The following is a 21,180-nucleotide window of genomic DNA, read 5'->3' as shown; positions in this document are numbered from 1 at the left end:
CGGCGGGGCGGGAAAGGGGCGGGGCCTCGTCTCCACAAATGGGACGAGGGGGGCGGGGCGCCCGCAATTTCGCGCCAAACCCGCGGGGTATCCCCGGTGTCTCCTCCAAGCACGGAGTCGGTCGATTCTGCTGGCATGGGTCGCACGCTGAACTGCATCGCCGCCGTGTCCCAGAACATGGGCATCGGCAAAAACGGGGACCTCCCTTGGCCTCCGCTCAGGTAAGCCTAAGTAGGACGACTGAAGCTGGCACAAGCTGCCGCTGGTTCCAGGCACCGGGGCGGGCATGCGCTGGGCTGACCTGCGTGGTGGGGATGGGGTCGGACTGGCCAGCCGGATGGACGGTGGGGAGTTCCGGCTTCCACGACCGCCGCGCCAGGCCCAGCTGTAGATTTCCACGAGGATCCTGGCGCCTCGCTAGGCCTTTGCCCCTTGGCGTCCTGGCCCGGAGCAAAGTCCCCGCCCTGGGCAGCACCAGAGCGTTTGCCCTTGGCATGAGAGCCTGAGCCTGCGGGGTACAGTTCTGGGTAATGCTGTTTTTCTGCCTTGCAGGAATGAATACAAGTATTTCCAGAGAATGACCACAGCCTCTACAGTAGAAGGTAATGTAGCTGAGCCTTTTGAGCGATGAAGGTTCTCCCAGGGACTAAAAGAACGTTTTCCCAGGCGTGTTTAATACGGGAAGTCTTCCAGGTGTATCTGCCATCTCTTCTGTCAGTCAGTAATTGGTACGCAGTTCCTGAGTTTAACATTGTTTTAAGATGTACTGCTCAGGTTTGGAGCCAAACTGTCAGCAGAGGTTAGTGCTTTGGAATAATTGTTGAAAGAGGTGGTCATACCTGAGCATGAGTAGTGGAATGTAAAAACTCATAAACGACTGGATGTGGGTGGCTCACCTGTGTAATCCTAGCTATTCAGGAGGCTGAGATCTAAGAGTTGGGTTTGAAGCCAACTCAGGAAAATAAATCTATGAGACTCTCACTCAACAAGCAAAAAGCCAATACTGGAGGCTTGGTTCAAGTGGTAGAACACCAGCCTTGAGCAAAATTGCAAGAGCATTTCAAGCCCAGTGCATGTGCATACACATGCGCACACACATTTGAAAAAAAAGTTTATATGATACTGAATGTTAGATAGGTGCAACTTAAAAGTGATGGAAGAAGTTATCAAGCATCTCTGATTTCCTGTGTGGCTAAGTCTAGATTACTTGGGAAATAAATGCTTGGAGAATGAGTTGCAATTGTAATAAGGACAATTTTCAGTTGCCTGTTGGACATGCAGGATAATTTCATGCCTAGGGGAAGAACTAGGTGAATTGAGCCATTGGAGAGAGGACTTTAACCAAAGACAAGAGTATGAATGAAAGGATACTGTGACAAAAACCGAAGATATGTATATATTTCTAGTGGGTTATCACCAGGAGGAATGGCAACATAAATCATGAGTCCCAAAGGTCTAAATGCCACATCATTGCCACATCACATGTTTTGTTTTTTCCAGTCCTGGGGCATGAACTCAGGGCCTGAGCACTGTCCCTGCCTTCTTTTTGCTCAAGGCTAGCACTCTACCAGTTGAGCCACAGTGCCACTTCAGGTTTTTTCTGTTTATGTGGTGCTGAGGAATTGAACCCAGGGCTCCATGCATGCAAGGCAGTCACTCTACCACTAAGCCACATTCCCAGCCCTCACCACATAATGTTAATAAGACAGACAGAATGCCTTTGGACTTGGCCTTCAAGTCACTGGCATAAATAGATGACAAGATGCCTCTTTAACACAAACCACACAAGAATCCTGAGTATGGTCCAGTAATTGTTAATATTCCTTTGGCCAAAATATCTAACTCTCAAGGTTCTAAGTAATTAAGTAAAAAATGGAAGTTGTATGTGTAAATTTTTTATATAAGCATTATTCTTGAGGTATACCAAAAGGGACTGAGGCACAGCTGAACGTATTTTTAGGGTCAAAGTAAATAGAACATTAAAAACTTTTTGGCACATGCACATGTTTGTATGTGTGTGTCTGTGTGTATGTTTGTCCAGTCATCTATCCTGGGGCTTGAACTCAGAGCCTGGGTACTGTCCTTTAGCTTTTACACTCAAGGCTGGTTGAGCCACAGCTCCACTTCCCAATTTTTGGTGTTTTGAGATTAAGAGTCTCAGACATGGGGCTGGGGATATAGCCTAGTGGCAAGAGTGCCTGCCCCGGATACACGAGGCCCTAGGTTCGATTCCCCAGCACCACATATACAGGCCAGAAGCGGAGCTGTGGCTCAAGTGGCAGAGTGCTAGCCTTGAGCAAGAAGAAGCCAGGGACAGTGCTCAGGCCCTGAGTCCAAGGCCCAGGACTGGCCAAAAAAAAAAAAAGAGTCTCAGACTTTTCTGCCCAAGCTGGCTTGGAACCATGACCTCAGATCTCAGCCTCGTGATGAGCTAGTATTAATATATGTGGTACTGGGGAATCAAACCCAGGGCTTCATGTATACGAGGCAAGCACTCTTGCCACTAGGCCATATTCCCAGCCCCCAGACTTATTTTTTAAAATATAACTATTTAAACCTATAAAGTGTATAAACATGAATAGTATGATTACATCCTGCAACTATAACAGTACTTACTAGAAGGTAAGCTTTGTTCTATGTCTTTAATCTTTGTGACTAAATGTAGAAATATTCTTTTTATCTTTAAATAGTTGTACAAAGTAATTGCCATTTAACAGAGCAGTTTGTGAGTATAGTGCATCTTGATCAGTGTCAGCCTTTCAACATTCTCACCCCTCTTCAAACATCCCTTCCCCTTTTCTCAAATTTATCGTTTTTACAATGAATTCTTGACTGCCCCCTGCCCCACCCCTCTTTACAAGCACCCATTTCCCAGTGCTTTGACTTTGTCTTTCTAAGGAATTACTTTTTTTTTCATGATTTTTTTTTTAATCGGTTGTGGGGCTTGAATTCAGGGCCTAGACACTGTCCTTGAGCCTCTTTGTGCTCTACCACTTGAGCCACAGTGCCACTTACTGTCTTGGGGTGACCAATTGGAAATGAGAGTCACATGGGGACTTTTCTGCTCTGGCCGACTTTGAATGGAGATCCTCAGATTTTTGAGAAATGGTTACCATATTTAGATTGTGAGTGATAAATTTAATGCTGTTTAGTTTTTGTAAAGGATATCCACTAGATGTCACTATAACAAACATATCTGCTTGCATGTGTGACTATGAAAATATGTGTGTATTCTCTAAATGCATTTAATCTTCCTATGTAATGTTATAGGTAAACAGAATCTGGTGATTATGGGTAGGAAAACCTGGTTCTCCATTCCTGAGAAGAATCGGCCTTTAAAGGACAGAATTAATATAGTTCTTAGTAGAGAACTCAAGTAAGTACCATAGCATAAAGCCATCACAAAAAAAAGTATTGTTTCTTAGAGTACAGATCAGTATGTGACAAAATAAAAATAACTATTGCATTTTATGCAAGTTGCATAAAAAAGTAACTATTGATAAGGCTGCTTAATATCACAGAGGTAATTACAGAAAATGAGTAAGCAGTAAATGCCATGGAATAACTTATTCTGCTACAACTTGAAAACTTACATTAAAATTGAATTTCACTGTGGTAGACACTGTACGCATTTACAAATATCAACTATACAATGTAATAAGTAACTTTTTTTCTAGTTCCACAATTATCAAATTCCAAATTGCCCAAATTTCCATGGATATCATTCTCTGGACTCAACTCTCAGTTCAATAAGATGTGAGTTTCAACATAAACTGAAACTGATTGATGCTAGTCCACTATTATTCCTAGTTAGTCACAACACCAAAAATATATTTAGTACTTGTATTCTTTATCCAGAGTCTGGAGGTAAAAACATTTCAAAATATTGAAATGATAAAGGAAGTTTGAGGAGGAAGAAGCATCTGTATCACTAGTTGACTTCTGCTAAGAATTTTCTTGTCCTCCAAACTAACATTGGTACTCCAATAATAATAGTTCCTGGTGCCTGGAAATGCCCTGGAGATTTGAGGTGCTGGGGGAAACCAACATTGCTTATTAAGTCAGCTCTAGCTGATTTTACCCCTATCTTCAATGTCATTTACTTCATACATGACATGTATTGATTTCAGTTTTGTTTTTCTTTTTTGTTGTTTGTTGTTGTTATTGATACTGGTCCTAATATACTACAACAACTTCCTGAATCTCAGGGAGGTTTTTGTTGTTGTTGTTTTGTTTTTTTCTGGTCAGCAAATGACTGGAGGAATCAACCTGTGGAATATTTCTTCCTTAATGAATAATCTAGTCAAAAAAAAAATTCTGAGTACAGCATCTGAGGGCACTATTTGCTTATTGTAATTGGGGGAGGGGAAGGCCAATCAGAAAAGGAGACCCAGTAGAGGATGAGTCTACATGAGTTTCTTTGCAAAGAATTTGCTATCACCCATGAGACCAAATATCTTTAGGGCGGCCCATCAGGAAGAACAGGTTTGAACTCTCCAGCAGAGACTAAAGTGTACTGGTAAATTTTCTTCTGGGGAAAAAATTTTTTTTCTTCTTCTGGGAAACTTCAGCTCTGCTTGTAAAGCAAATTGTTTATATTTTGATGAAACCCACCCAGATTAAAGTCACCTAACTAGATATCATCACATCTATAAAATACCCTGGCAACAATACCTAGATTACGGTTTAAATAATATACTAGCCAAGTTAAACCGTTACACAGCCCTACCCTAGGTTTCAGGCATATAAAGATTTTCTCTCATATCCATCCTAGAATGGAAAATACTCAACCATTTACACTAATTGCCTCTGGTTGATGTGTATCTTGTCATCTACCTCCATCTTCATGCTGTTCTTTGTCCTGGTTGCTAGGATATTTTGATTATCCTTCTCTTTGTAAAATCCAGATTCACAAACTGTATTTCCATTTCCAGGGATTTTTTTTTAATAACATTCTTGAATGCTACGCAAGGCTATTTATGGCTAGCTTGAGCTAAAACAAACATAAAGGAGTCTCAGTGGGGGAGATGTTCAGTTGAGCCAGCATTTCTTCTCAAATGATGAGTCTAATTTCTTCTGTATGACCCTCCTGTGGTGTATGTAATTGGGTTTGGTTCCTTCTTACATATTTATATATAACATTTATTGGTATGTTTTGCTTTTTTTGAAGGCTGAGAAAATTTAAAGTCTTTATTATCAAGCATGCCTCAGGAATAGTGATACCAGTTAGTAAAAAAATTTTATTAGGGTTCTTTTCTTGCTCCTTCTCCTGTTTCCCCACCTGCTGGTCAATTCCATGCATATGCTGAGCACCTGCTGTATACCAGGTACTTCTGAGACTTACCTAAAGTGCCAACATTTACACACTTGCTTATGCAGCCTTTTAAAGGTACAAACTGAATCTCAAGGTAACCCCCAAATTTGCTTTTTTAAAAAATCCACTAGTTCCTTGAAATAACTACATAATAAGCTGTAGGAGAAAATATTTTTCCAAACCTTTCTAGACAGTGACGTTGTGACTTTAGAAGAACTGCAATAGGGTGGGAAAGATGATTGATAGATACAGCCATCTTTTTGGTATGAGATAGGGTACAACTGTTATTATACCAGAAACCACTGATTTCTATACTTTAGAATGGTAAGTTGTCTGAAATATAATTTGTTGCAAGTTTTGGTTTAATCATGATGGTAATCAAACCTAGGGGCTTGAGCATACAAGGCAAGTACTAAAGTGAGTTTTATTCCCATCTCTGGTGTGTGATTTATATTTATATCCTTTAAAAATCAGTTTGAAAAAAAAAAAGAGGGGGGGTGCTTAATAGTATTACTAGGTTTGAACTCAGGGCCTTGCACTTGCTAGGGAAATACTATGCCCTTGAGCCATGCCTACAGCTGTATATTTTTACACGGAGATAGAGTCTTCCTGCCCAAACACAAAGCTAGACTGTGATCTACCTACTTATGCTTCCCACAAAACTAAGATGACAGGCATGTATCTCCATCATTTAGCTATTAATTAAAAAGGAGTCGGAACTAGGATTGCTGGTTAAAATAAATGGAAAGCCTACTAGGGACAGGATCTCATTTAATTCTCTGGTAGTTCTCTGTAAGAATCCAAGATTCTCCATCACAAATAACACAACCAAGCATATCCACACAGTATTGACACACTATGTATTCTACAACATACCAGCCTTGTTGAGGAATCCAAACAAATACACACACACACACACACACACACACACACACATCTTCATACTGATGAAGATGAAGATATAGATAGATAGATAGATAGATAGATAGATAGATAGATAGATAGATAGATATCTTCATCAACAGTGAAACAAGTCCTAGTATGGCTTGTTTCAGGCCATTATTCACCATGTTCTTTTCTAGAATGTATTCTGTTTACAAGCTGATGAACTCAAACATTACCTCAGTTTTTTTACCTTTTTTCAACCATTGCTGAGCATGTTTCCTATAAAATATTTCTGAACTGCTAAAAACAACTATTTTTCTAATGATAATACTGGGGTTTGAATTCCGGAGCCTTGTTCTTTGCTATGCAAGTGCTTTTAGTTTTTTGTTCAGGGAGGGTCTCTTTCTTTTGTCCAAGGCTGACTTGAAACCATAGCCCACCTGTCTCCAACTCCTGAGCAGCTAAGATTACAGATGGGAACTACCACATCTGGCTGAAATGGCAATATCTTATAGAAGCATCTCCCTGGCATCTTTTTTATAAATTGAAACAAATCCTTAATCTCATCTTTGTTTTTCTTTTCCAGGCTTACTACAATGCATAACGAATTACTTAAGTCAAAAAAATTATTGTCCTTTGTCTTAGGCATTCTTGCCAATAATTTGTACCTTCTAGGAAATCATATAACCAATATGCACCAACTTTAAGAATACCTCTTCTGCCAGGTGCCAGTGGCTCATGCCTGTAATCCTAGCTACTCAGGAGAGATCTGAGGATCAGAGTTCAAAGGTTCAGAGCCAGCCCTGGCAGGCTCCAATTATCCAATTATCTCCAATTATCCACCAGAAAACCAGAAGTGGTACTGTGGATTAAGTAATAGAGCGCTGGCCTTGAACTGAAGAGCTCAGGGACCCAACCCAGGTCCAGAGTTCAAGCACTATGACTGAAAAAAAAAAAGAGGGCTGGGAACATGGCCTAGTGGCAAGAGTGCTTACCTCATATACATGAAGCCCTAGGTTCAATTCCCCAGCACCACATATATAGAAAATGGCCAGAAGTGGTGCTGTGCTTCAAATGGCAGAGTACTCGCCTTGAGCTAAAACAAGCCAGGGACAGTGCTCAGGACCTGAGTTCAAGGCCCAGGACTGGCCAAAAAAAAAAAGAATACCTCTCCCACTTTCTCATGCCAATATTTTTTTCCATTTGTCTCCCTTCATTAATTCTGCCATCATCATCCTTAGTTCCTGAAGCCACCATGACTGTCTCTGTCCTCCTACAATGTTAACCAGACTGTGTTCTCTCCCAAGGCCCAGTCCCTGTTTTTTTCTCCATCAAATCCTCTCAACAGCCTAGTGCTACTAGGTCCTGCTAACATCAGGCATTTAACTTCAACCTGGCCTCCATTTCTTTTTCTAACCTGCGTCAAAGAATATTCTTTGCTCTATACTGACTCCTTCCCATACAGAGGACAGAGTGGAGAAAAGTCAAATAGATATCAGGAGAAGGAGCCTGCTGCTAAGAGAATGAATAATCTCCATTAGTTCTTGATTAATCATTGTTATACCAGCTCAAGGACAATTACATAATCCTTTTAAAGCACTGGGCTGAGAACTTGACAGCAATTAATATGTCTGTTCTGTATCTAATTACAATGAGAGTCTAGATTCTGTAGATTTCCCTCACCTCACCAAAACAAGTTGAGTTCTGGAGGGTGAAAGATATTGAGCTAGTCAGTATAAACAATGAAATTATTTTAAATCCTTTTCCCTTATGGAGTTTTAATTTAGTTCACCCATTTCAGTTTTGTTCAAAACATGAAAATCGGGGGCTGGGAATATGGCCTAGTGGCAGAGTGCTTGCCTCATATATATGAAGCCTTGGGTTCGATTCCTCAGCACCACATATATAGAAAAAGCCAGAAGTGGCACTGTGGCTCAAGTGGTAGAGTGCTAGCCTTGAGCAAAAAGAAGCCAGGGACAGTGCTCAGGCCCTGAGTCCAAGGCCCAGGACTGGCAAAAAAAAACAAACAAACAAACATGAAAATCCCTTCCCAAAGGTAACCATATATTAACAATTTGACTATTGCTCCTTTTCTACACTCAACTGACCCTGCTCTTTCCAGCATTTTATCATATAAATTTTCAAACAGACATATAAACAGCTACATGCCTACCACCTACATTCTACCAATACCATTCTGTGATGCTGGTTTTATCACACCCATCTGTCCATCAGTTGGCTTTGTTTGTGTATTTTTTTTTTTTTTTTGCCAGTCCTGGGCCATTAACTCGGGGCCTGAGCACTGTCCCTGGCTTCTTTTTGCTCAAGGCTAGCACTCTGCCACTTGAGCCACAGCGCCACTTCTGGCCCTTTTCTATGTATGTAGTGCTGAGGAATCGAATCTAGGGCTTCATGTATACGAGACAAGCACTTTACCACTAGGCCATATTCCCAGCCCCTGTGTATGTTTTTCTAAACAAATTGCAGATATTAGTATATTTCTCCCTATATACTTTATATATGTATATATATATCATTAACTGTAACTCAGTATTTTATGGAAGTTTTCTGCTAAAGTAAATATTACATATAATGAGACGCATAAATTTTAAGTCTACGTTTGGACAAAAGTTTATACCTTTGGAATCCAGAACATGGTCAGAGATTTAGAATAGAACATTATCTTAACCCCCAGGGAGTCCAGTGATGGTTTTACCCAGTTATTCTTTGCCCCCACCTCTTACAGGGTCAACTATTACTATAGGTCTCATGAGTTCACGTGAGGTTTTGTGTTTTGGCAAAATCTAGACTAGATGTTGCTTATAGGCCTTACTAATGTTAAGTACTATGTATTGAAAATTCATGTTTATGATGGTTTTAATCACTGCCTTTTATTCAGATTACTTTACTGGTATGTGTAGATTTTTCAAAACCTGTGATTTTTCTTTTTCCACCTCAGGGAACCTCCACAAGGAGCTCATTTTCTGGCCAAAAGTTTAGATGAAGCCCTAAAACTTATTGAGCAGCCAGAATTAGACAATAAAGTAGACATGGTTTGGATAGTAGGAGGCAGTTCTGTTTATAAGGTAAGTAAAATTATAAATAAAAACAAATGTTCCAGTACTTTATTTCAGTTTTCTTGCCATTTAAAGAGAGAATGAGAAGATAGGACATAATTCATTGTCTAAAACTAAAAATTCAAACCATGAGCCTTAGAAGCAGCACATTATCACTGCTTGTAAGCTAGACGACCTGTCAGCTAGAATTGTCATTTGACACTGCCTGCCAGTGTCAAGGAATTTCTTTAGTCTATACCAGTCTATTTTCTTTTTGCAGTCTAGTTCTTCTCCTTAACTATTTTTTAACTGGCAAGTAAGAGCACAGATATCATGTACAGGTGTTTTGAAATACGTGTACATTTATAGAACGGCTAAATTAAGCTAAATAACATGTATACTACCTCACTTATTTTTTGTAGTGAGGACACTTAAAATCAATTCTGAGCAGTTTTTACAAGCACAATAACACGTTGTTACTGATGCTAGCCCTCATGTTATGCAATAGACCCACTAAATGTACTCCTCCTGTAGAAATGAAATCTTTATCCTTTGACTAACATCTTCGCACGTATCAGTTTATTTTCAGCTCACAACACTAGCTGAAGTTTCCAGGTTAAAACCATCCTAAATTTCTTCCCGAGAATTGCACTCACACCATACTGTGTTCTACTCTCTGAAAGGGCTCTAGATATGCTGTTATCTCTGTTTCTCTGAGAAGAGCACAGGGCTCTCGGGTGATAGGTAACTTGGTATCTGTTTGTTCAAAGTAGAACAGAAGCTTTTTCTCAACATATGATGTGAGAGCACAGGAGTCTGGCATGATGTCATATCATAAGGAAAATTGTGCACAAAGAAAAAGTATTTCTTTTTCTTAGTACCAAATGACTTCCAAGTTTAGATTTTGTTTTTAAGGAACTCTTGACTCTTAAAATATGCTCTTTGTGTGTGTGTGTGTGTGTGTGTGTGTGTGTGTATGTGTGTATGTGTGGGTGTGTGTGTGTTACTGAGGATCTCACACTCCTCTACCACTTGAGTTAAGTCTGTACCCCCCAGATTAATATTTATGAAGACAAAGAAATTCAGTCCCTTTTGGGCTTATGGAACCATATATCCACTGAAATTATTTGAGAAAGAATAATTCCAGGGTCCTTCTCAGTTTCTTACATTTTTATAACCACCTTATTTTCCCCATTTGTAAAGTAATATTTTATTGGATTTTTTTAATCCAAGTAAGAGTGTCTTCAAGAAAACTAGTTCTTTCTTTTGTTCAATACTATCACATTTTGAATGATTCAGTACCATATTCATTTGAAAATGCATGATTTAAGTGTGTAGACATCGTGGTAGGTGAACATGGAAAAGGAAACTGCTCACTTCATGGCAGCAGAGAAGTAAAAAAGAAAGAAGAGACTGCTGTCCTACTCCCTTCTGATGTCCCGCCCCCATGACCTAACTTCCTTCTACTGGGCTCCACCTTCTCCAGGTTCCACCACATCCCCATAGCAGCAGACTAGGGACCAAACACGCAAGACATGGCCTCTGGAGAATGTTGAAAGTCCACACTATGCCAAGAACCAATCCTCTTCACAAATCCTGACTCTGAAAATCGGCATTTCTTACACAACCTCCCCTTCCATTTTATAACCTACCCTCAGCAAAATGAACCCTTACCATGTATCTCATACTACTTAATACATGTGTTGTAGATATGCCATATACACAGATGGGTGAGAGGTGTGATTTCTTTTTCTACTTGTTGTAAGCCATTTCCTGGGGAAGTAAACATCTTTCACCACAATTTTACATTGTTCTACAAAATAATAACTCTTTTTTTATATTTTATAAAACAGTGCACATTTTTATACATAAATAAGTAAATACTGTAAGTACTTAAATGCATTTGTACAATTTGAGTTATAGTTAGGAAGTAAAACCTGCAGATAGTAGTTTTTCATTATTCGCCTACTTTACATCCTAATAGCTGATAGATCATTCAGGCTGATCTTCCCATAGGCCACATAAATAAACCTTCATTGGAACACAGCCCTGCATATCTGTCTAGTATTATCTATGACTGCTTTTGCCTGAAATAGATGAAAGCCTGTAACCCTCAAAGCTTATAATACTTAGTATATGGACCTATGTGAAAAGCTTTCTCAATTTTATACAACTTAAGATGCAGCTGTGGTTAGTACTGTCTGTTTTTCTGGTTGTGCTACAATAAGAATTAGTAGAATATTTATTTGTAGTTAAGATAATAAAGGATTTAATATAACTGGAAATATCAAGAATAAAAGTTAAAATTTGCTCTATGCCCTTTTTGGAATTTTAGTGATAACATAGACCTGGAATTTCATATATGTATATAATTTTTTTTCTGTTCCCTATGTATGTTTGAGGATCAAAAGTTATTACTGCTTTCTTGGATCTGCAATTTGATTTTGTTCTTTTGGGGTTTTTTGTTTTATGTTGGTACTTGGACTTGGCCTCAAGGCCTGAGCGCCATCTCTTTAACTCTAACTCTTTTGCTCAAGGATAATACTCTACCACTTGAGCCACAGCTTCACATTGGGCTTTTTGATAGTTAACTGGAGATAAGGATCTCACAGATTTACTTCCAGTGCTGATTTCAAGCTGCAGTCCTTACATCTCAGCCCAGGAGTAGCTAGGATTACAGGTGTGAACCACCAGCACACAACTCTATGGGCAATTTGGAATCATCCTTTCTATTAAAATTTTAAAATATTTGTTCCAAACCAATTTTTTCTATAAAATTATCAATAATACTGTATACAGCAGAAAAATAATTAACAGAAAAAAACTAAGTACAATTGTTAGCAAGTATAATTGTTACAGAAGTGTTTCCAGTAATAAAGATCTCATGAAATTATACTACCTTGCCCAATAATACATATTTAAATTTTCCTTTGAGGTTAATTTCTCTTTTTTTCTTCAGTTGGTTGTAGGGCTTAAACTCAGGGCCTGAGCACTGTCCCTGAGCTATTTTACTCAAGGCTACTGCTCTACCACTGAGACTTGGAGCCACAGCACCACTTCTGGTTTTCTAGTGGCTAATTGGTGATAAGAGCCTCATGGACTTTCTTACCTGAGCTGGCTTCAAACCATGATCCTCAGATCTCAGCCTCCTGAGTAGCTAGATTACAGATGTAAGCCATCAGTGCCCAGTTTGGGGGTTCATTCTTAAAACAGCATCCAAAGGAAAACAACCAAATTGATGTCCTTTTGCTTTGTTTTGTTTTGCTTTTTGTGGTCTTCCTGGGGCTTGAACTCAGTGCCTAGGCAATGTCCCTGAGCTTTTGTCCTCAAGGCCATTGTGCTCTCCTACAGTTCGTACCACAGCTCCACTCTGGCTTTTTGTTGATTAGTTAGAGATGAGTCTAGTCTTTCCTGCCCCAGCTAGCTTGGAACTGAGATCCTCAGATCTCAGCATCCTAGGTAGCTAGGATTACAGGCATGAGCCACCAGTACCTAATAAAAAGGAGTTCTTGTAACCAGTTTACAACCTGGGATAAACTTAACGAATTAAAACAAACATCTTAAGAGTTTCTCTTTCGACACAGATTAAGAAGATGTATTTCTTTTGTTTTAAAGGAAGCCATGAATCGGCCAGGCCATCTTAAACTATTTGTGACACGCATCATGCAGGAATTTGAAAGTGACACATTTTTTCCAGAAATTGATTTGGAAAAATACAAACTGCTTCCAGAGTAAGTACAGTGTGGTTAACTAGTCTGAAGTACGCTTGCATTGCCCTCTTGGGTAATTACAGAAAAGAGTTGATTTTTTTCCCCCCCAGATTGAGTTTGGGGTAACTATGTAAGATAGATAGATAGACAGACAGACAGACAGACTCTTGCTGTCTGCAACATAAATAGATACTATAGTAATTTGGGAAATCTATTTCAATAAACTTGGAAATGATTGGATGTTTTGTTTTACCTCTGTCTTTCTAAGTGGCATAAATTAGTTGTACAAAAGGGTTCATTTGTGACATTTCTATATAATGAACTCAGATTAAATTCACCCCTTCTGTTCCTACTCTTCCTTATCTCTTCCACTTTTTAAATAATTTCTAGGGGCTGGGGATATGGCCTAGTGGCAAGAGTGCTTGCCTTGTATACATGAGGCCCTGGGTTCGATTCCCCAGCACCACATATACAGAAAAAAATGGCCAGAAGTGGCGCTGTGGCTCAAGTGGCAGAGTGCTAGCCTTGAGCAAAAAGAAGCCAGGGACAGTGCTCAGGCCCTGAGTTCAAGGCCCAGGACTGGCCAAAAAAAATAATAATTTCTAATAAATTTTGTTATTTTATTTTCATACGTACATCTGCAGTACATCGATCATATTCACACCCTGCCCTGACCCCATATATCCTTTCCTTTCACCCTTCTGCAGGTTCTACTTCAAAACAGTCTCTTCATTCTTTTCATTTTTTTTAGGTCTAGATTCTACATATGAGAGAGAGCATACAATGTTTGTCTTTTTAGTCTGACTCGTTTTATTTAATGCAGTAATCTCCAGTTCCATCCATCTTCCTGCAACACAACATAATTTCATCCTTCTTTATGGCTGAATAATTCTCTGTGATATATCTGTACCACATTTTTCTTTTAGTGCCCATTTGTCAGTTGGTGGCCACTTAGGCTGATTCCATAATTTGGCTGTTGTGAACAGTCCACTAAAAACATGGATGTAGGGTCCATTTTAAATGCTTACTTCCATTCTCTGAAATATATGCCAAAGAGTGACACAGTTGGATCGTATATTAGCTCTATTTGTAGTTTTTTCACGAACCTCCATACTGACTCCCATAGTGGCTGCATGAATTTGAAAGTGTTCGAGCTTTAATGATTTTTACAAAACTTAGAATAGTTGTTATTAGTTCATTCTAGGAGAGTCAGAGCTGTTCTAGGCACTGAAGACGTTAGTTAGTGCTGACTAGACTTGATGATATTGCTGCCATGCTGAAGATTATATTCCTTATAGTAGCAAGGAGGGTAACATGATAGCGATCAAAAGACTGCATGTAGAATCAAAGTACTGTGGGGGTAGTCCATGCTATGGTCTAAGTCATCTCAGACTGGTAACAGATAGGTAAAAACAGAATGGAAGAAACCAGCCATGCAAAAGCAGGAGAAATATACCAGGAACCAGAAATGGTTCAGAGACTGAGACAGGAATGCCTGGCTCTGACAGGCATTGGGAACAAGAGGAAGGTTGATGGGACCGGGCCTGGTGTATTTTCAGACAACTGTGATCAGGGGACACTGCTATACAGGCTTCATAGGGGAGAGACAAGAGGAGGCAAGAGTGAAGCAGTGACCTTTAGTTGAAGTGCTTCAGATGAAAGATTAGCTGATTTAGATTAATGTGACAGCAGGATGAGGAGATACAGAGAAGAAGTTACATTTGTAACTAGCATGAGCCCACCTGATTGAAAATCTAGCATTTCAGTTTAAAAGCACCACTGGGCTATTGAGTATAGAGAGTAAAAGAAAAAGATTACATCAACACTTTTAGACCTGCTTTTAGCACATTCTTCCAAATATTCTATTTTGTCTGGCAGTTAATCCTGTATGTTTGTTTTTTGAAATGCCCCCAAAGGAATATTAAGTGTCAAGTCTGGACAAATGGATGACCAGACTTTGGAATAATAGGTCAATTACTCTGTGGTATAATAGTCTAGAATCAGATGGAATGACTGATTTTCTTAGACTCTTGTTTGTTTTTTATGGGTTTTTGTTTGTTATTTGTGCCTTCCTGGGGCCTAAACTTAGGACGTATGCCCTGTCCCTCAGCTTTTTCCAAAAAGCTCTACCACTTGAGCCATAGCTCCACTTCCAGCTTTTTTTTTTTTTTTTTTTTTTTTGGCTTATTGGAGATAAGCATCACATGGGCTTTTCTGCCAGGGCTGGCTTCAAACCGAGATCCTCCTGAGTAGCTAGGATTATAGGCATGAGCCCCAGGGCCCCAGCTTTCTTGGGCTCTTAATTCTAAAGAAAAACTGAAAATTATAAGAACCCTAAACAGCTGAAATACAGACTTCGGCTTAGGCCCCCAAGTGTGATTACCCAGAAAAACTACATTTGAAGATTTCATATATGGTATAAAAAAATTGTTTTACTTTGTTATTACTGATTCTCACAGTATGTAAATATAGATTTCATCTCACCTTCATTTTTTTTCTCTTGGTTATCAACCACAAGAATGAACTACTGCTAGGTGCTGGTGGCTCACGCCTGTAATCCTAGCTCCTCAGGAGGCTGAGATTTGAGGATTGTGCTTCAAAGCATGAGATTCTTTATCTCCAATTAACCACCAAAAAGCTGGAAGTGGAGCTGATGCTCAAGTAGTAGAGCACTAGCCTTGAGCACGAATGCTCAGGGACAGTGCCCAAGCCCTACATTCAAGCCCCAGGACTAGCACAAAAAAAATAAAGAAAGGAAAGGAGAGAGGGAGGGAGGATAAACTACTATGTGAATCTCCTTTCAGTTATTTCACTAAATTTACTGAGAATTTTATTCTTGATGCTACTATGAATGGTCTTTTTTCCTTAATTTTATTTTCATACTTCACTACCAGTTTATAGAAATGCAAGTGGCTTTTTGTTTCTTGAGCTGATATCCTGTAACTTTGCTGACAGCAAATAGAGAGAACCTAGTTTCTTTTCAGGTCTGGATTTTCTTTTGTCATTTCTTCTTCATGCCAAATTACCTTGGCTCAAATCTTGTGCAATATTCCCTAGAAGGTGAGAAGAGCAAACATGCGTGCATGCTATCTTCTTGATCTTAGGTGGAAGTATTCAGTATGTTACCTGTGGGTTTGTCACATACCTTTATCACACTGAGGCAGAGCCCTCCTCTAGTTCATTAACTATTTTTATTACAGATGTATGATAGATTTTTTCATTTGCTTTTCTGAATCTACTGAGATGATCGTGTATTTTTTTTGTCTATTAACAAATATCTTACTATACTATTAATATGAAACACTATTTTGGTTTTCATATTAAACTAATCTTACATTCTGGTATCAATTCAACTTGGTAATTCTGCATAACCTTTTTTTTAATGTTACTTGATTCAGTTTGCTTCTCTTTTGTGAAGGATTTTCACATTAGCATCCCAAAGCAATGTTAGTCTATAGACTTTTTGTTGTTGTTGTTGTTCATTTGTCTTTTAATGTCTTTACCTGATTCTGGTATCAGGAAAATGCTGAGCATGAGAATGGGTGAGAGGCACTCTCCTTTCATGGCAGAGCAGATGAAAGCTTGGTAGCACTTCTTTAAATGTCTTAGGGAAGCTTAATGTTGAGTAGAATGGGTTGGGAACAAAAACATTGTCCTGAAGGGGACATTCTCAGCAAGACTGTGAAAGAAAATGAAAAAAAAAAATCTCTTCCATTGCAATATTTGTAGCTTTTTTGTGTGTTTTCAGGGAATATTACCATTGCAGCCACCTCCTTGAACATGGAGTATAGGGAATTCCAAAGGACAAACATGGTGTAGGTTAGTCTTTCATTTAATAGAGATAAAAGGAAATCTGTAGAACATAAATGTACTTTGTCACGAAAGGGCTGTGACACTGCTCCATTTGGGGACTTTCTCACCAAGCCTCGGTATGTTGGAGAACTTATCATTGCTCCCTATTGTCCAGAAACTAACCTTGATCATTCTCCACTTCTTCCTTTTTTCCCCCACCACAGCACCTCCTTAGTTTAGACTCCCATTATCTCTGTCAGTATCCTTTTTGTGGTGATCCAGGCTTCAGTTCAAATATAGTGTCTTTTATTAACACTCTGCTTCTTGGCTTAGGAAAAAAAAAAAGAGTACTAGTATAATGACATAAAAATGAAAGCGAGAACTATGGTGAGGCAAAGAGATAAATTTAGAAAGTAAATGAAGCCACAAATGGTTGAAACCTGAAAACAGAAATTAGTATTCACAAAATAAGAGGGTTTTGCTTTGTGTCTGCCTTTTTTTCAAACCTCATAGATCATTGCTTCTGCAAGTATTCTTTGAGTGGTACCGTGCCAGCCTATCCTATGAGGTTCTGTTTGGAAGAAATCTTTCTATCTTAGTCTCACATGAATTCCCAACCAAACCAACAGACCTAAATATTTTATATTGGCAGGTTCCTGTTTAATGAAAAATAGGCTTTTTCTTGCAGTTACCAGCCATCTCTGTAACTATCTAGTCAAAAAAGATGAAGACCAAAGTGGTCTTTAGAAGCTGTATTGGTCTGCTTTTCCCATAGCTGCAATGCTTGGGGCAGGGTAACTTTAGAAAGAAGATTTATTTGGCTCCCAGTTCTGGAGGTTTAAAATCATACCAGTGGCATCTCAGCACCAGTAAGGACCTCATGAGAACTGGCATCACAATGATGAGAGCATGCCCCAAGGGCACACTTCCAATTTACCTAAGTACTTCCCCTTAGATCTCACTTCTTTTTGGTGGTGGTGGTGGTGGTGGTGGTGGTGGTGGTGGTGGTGGTACTGGGGAGGGGGTGGAAGAGGAGCTTGAACTCTGGGCCTGGGCACTCTCCCTGTGCTCTTCCGCTTGAGCCACAGCACCACTTCCGGTTTGGAGATGAGTCTCACAGACTTTGCTGCCTGGGCTGGCTTTGAGCCTCAATCCTCAGATCTCAAGCTCCTGAGTAGCTAGGATTACAGGCATGAGCCACCAGAGCCCAGCTAGGCCCCACTTCTTTTTTTTTTTTCTTTCTTTGCCAGTCCTGGGGCTTGAACTCCGGGCCTGAGCACTGTCCCTGGCTTCTTTTTACTCAAGGCTGGCACTCTGCCACTTGAGCCACAGCGCCACTTCTGGCCGTTTTTATATTTGTGGTGCTGAGGAATTGAACCTAGGGCTTCATGTATATGAGACAAGCACTCTTGGTGCTAGGCCATATTCCCAGCCCCTGGGCCCCACTTCTTAAAAGCTCACAACCACTTCCCAATATCACCCTGTCAAGGACTGAGCCTCTAGCACATAAACCCATGGAGGACAAACAACATCCAAAACTGTAACAGAGGCTGTAACTGGCTCTAAAGCTGGGACAGGTGCCCCAGACATCTTGAAGTAGACCGTAGATGGACTCATGTTCCCTCTTCAGACCTCGCCACTTCTACCTCTCCAGGACGTTCCACTTTTGCCCACACTCCTTTTAAATGTTTGCTCTAGAGCCTATTTATTTCAGTCTTTCATCTTATTTGCAGTTTTGTGTGTCTGTGTGTGTATGCTTTTTTCTGTTTATTTGCTTAATGGATAACTGTTTTCAAGAATTCTGTTTACCTCTTTGACCTTCCATCTCTGATCTGTGGTCCTTTGTCAGTTCAGATCTGTTTATGTGATACTGAGGAATCGAATCCAGGTCTTCATGTATGCTAGGCAAGCACTAAGCCACATTCCCAGGCTTTCTTGATGCTTCCAGTTTCTAAAAAGGCGACCTTGTGTGGTGGTTCATACAAATAGGTGTTCCCAAATCCTATCACCAGATTTGAATTCAGAATCCAAGTGTGAATCTCAGACAGAGTTTATTCTTTAGAAGTTCACAATTATGGTTAAGCATAGGCTTAACCATTATTAAAACAGGGCAAATGTGTGGATAGTAGAGGAAGAAGTGAAAGTGAGGCAGAATTAAATATTCTCTTCACAGAGATTAATATTAATTACCATGGCTACTGATCACATTCAGCCAGCAGGATAGTTATTCCCAAGATGTTATTCTTCATTGTAAAAGGAACGTCTTGGTACTTTGCTTTTGTCTTATTAACTGACAGTCCTGACACTCTTGAGAATTATGCACATGCAAGAAATATGTAAATGTTACTTTTCATGACTCACTCCAAAGAAACTAAAATTATGGTTTTAAAATCGGCCTAGCTTTTTTTTCCTTTAATTTAAACAGCTCTACTACTACTCAAACAGTAGAGCAGCAATAGATTAGAAATGGTTGGCAAATAGAAATGTGGCTTCTTAGTCTGAGATACAAATCACTACAGACAAAATACTTTTTTCTTCTCCTTGAACATTCTTAGTCTATTTGTTACTTTTTTTTTTTTTTTTTGCCAGTCCTAGGCCGTGAACTCAGGGCCTGAGCACTGTCCCTGGCTTCTTTTTTGCTCAAGGCTAGCACTCTGCCACTTGAGCCACAGCGCCACTTCTGGCCATTTTCTGTATATGTGGTGCTGAGGAATCGAACCCAGGGCCTCATGTATACGAGGCAAGCACTCTTGCCACTAGGCCATATCCCCAGCCCCTGACATTATTTAATAATATTTTTTTCTGTGCTCTTTGCCTACCATGAGTTTAGAAAGTAGTTAAAGGGACAACGTGTGGCACACTTTCCGAGCCAGGCACAATGCCAACTTTTTTATGAGGCTGCCAGCGAGCGGCAGGCTCGGTGGAACTGCAGTGGCTCTGGCCCACACTGAGTGCAGAGGTTCCGAGTGACAGGCCGACACGCTGGGAGCCCAGGGGTCAGGGCGATTTTGAATAGGAAGCTGGGAGGGAGCAGATACCTGAGAGGTAGAAGATAGCAGAGTCAGGTACATGTAGATTCCCACAAAGCAACTTCAGTGTGCCCCACACTGAGAGTTAGAGCCATGTGTGAGCTCCAGGAAAGAGAAATTGAGCGTCCGCCACCATGCACACAACCGAACTCCAGCTCAACTTTAACCAGCCACCAATTGTATTTCGTTTCTCTTCTGCTTAACATACTATGATACTAATTTGTAACACTTGCAACAGTGCTTTGGAAATTTCCTGTTAGGTTGGAGATAGAGAGATACAAGAGAAGAGATACAAGGCAATTCTATTTGGGAGGAAAAGAATTAGGAATCAGAAGAAGAAATTGCACTTCATTTTATAATTACATAATTTGCTATTTGTGTCATATATTTGCCTGGTAGTCAGTCCAACAGTGGCTTAGTTACCATTTGGAATTAAAAAGGAAAAGTGACTGACTTCACACACTGTCAGCGCCAATTGAGGGAGATGTTAGGAGCTATGCTTTCCGTGGTTGCTACTTAACTCGCACATCCATTTCTTTTCCAGGTACCCTGGCGTGCTCTCTGAGGTCCAGGAGGAAAAGGGCATTAAGTACAAATTTGAAGTATACGAAAAGAATGATTAATGTAAATATGTTTTCTGCTTTATTTCAATTATGCCAAACCCCTCCCCTTGAAATTAATGTATTTTTGCATTGGAGAAAGAGACTTACATTTACTTTCCATCTATAAATTTTTGTTGTTGTTTGTGTGTTTTCTTGCTTGCTTGTTTCATGGTTCTGGAGATCAAACACAGGACCTCATGCATGCTAGGCTTGAACTTTACCACCCAGCCACGTTCTCAGCCACTGGATAGTCCTTGCTAAGCAATATGTTTTTATTCCTCATTAAATGCCATTTAGGAAACGTTTCTTGCCATAACTAGCCTAGTACCCTTGCCCCAAGGCCAGAACTAACTTCCTCCCCAAACCTGCTCAAGGCAACCTATCTTCAAGAGGGCCTGAGGGGAGATTGAGTTAACATGAGTTCATGTAAGGGCCCATGGAGATAGGAGCTAGACCGGTAAGTCTAAAGGCCAGGGATAGAAACGGAAGAGCTACAACACACAATTCTAACAGAAAATTAGATCAGAGAAAGAAATATGAATTACTCTATGCACATCACACTTCTGAACAAAGTTCTTTTTACTCAGACAGGGACTCAGTAAATTGAGAAATCCATTATAATCATGAAGGTGATCAAGACACAGGAAGGACATTATCTAAGGAGAAGTGTGAGACTTGTAGAATTTCTTCCCAATCTTCAGTGAGTTTCCCAGGCCATTGCAGTAATGCTCCTTACCCAAAAGAGCAATAAGAAAGGTAGTTGGGGTTAAAAGGCCACAGAGATAATGAACT

The 21,180-nt window shown here is 39.9% G+C and overlaps 1 protein-coding gene across 1 annotated transcript; it reads left to right on the top strand.

The window, feature by feature from the left end:
• The first annotated feature begins 84 nt into the window (after positions 1-84).
• On the top strand, positions 85-20,514 carry Dhfr (dihydrofolate reductase). Its single transcript, XM_048331085.1, has 6 exons — positions 85-221; positions 553-602; positions 3,271-3,376; positions 9,159-9,285; positions 12,871-12,986; positions 20,331-20,514. The coding sequence occupies exons 1-6, from the start codon at positions 136-138 to the stop codon at positions 20,407-20,409; spliced, it is 564 nt and encodes a 187-aa protein (XP_048187042.1). The 5' UTR covers positions 85-135; the 3' UTR covers positions 20,410-20,514.
• Positions 20,515-21,180: the final 666 nt, after the last annotated feature.

The sequence above is a fragment of the Perognathus longimembris genome, chromosome 22 (assembly GCF_023159225.1).
Source record: "Perognathus longimembris pacificus isolate PPM17 chromosome 22, ASM2315922v1, whole genome shotgun sequence".
NCBI lineage: Eukaryota > Metazoa > Chordata > Mammalia > Rodentia > Heteromyidae > Perognathus > Perognathus longimembris.
Note: the sequence above shows the minus strand (reverse complement) of the source record. Positions and strands in the feature narration are given on the sequence as shown.

Bases quoted from the DNA above. Each gene is read 5' to 3' on its own strand.
- Dhfr (XM_048331085.1), top strand. From the start codon at position 136: ATGGGTCGCACGCTGAACTGCATCGCCGCCGTGTCCCAGAACATGGGC. The intron at 603-3,270 runs GTAATGTAGCTG...GTAATGTTATAG, and splicing joins CACAGCCTCTACAGTAGAAG to GTAAACAGAATCTGGTGATT. The intron at 12,987-20,330 runs GTAAGTACAGTG...TTTCTTTTCCAG, and splicing joins AAATACAAACTGCTTCCAGA to GTACCCTGGCGTGCTCTCTG.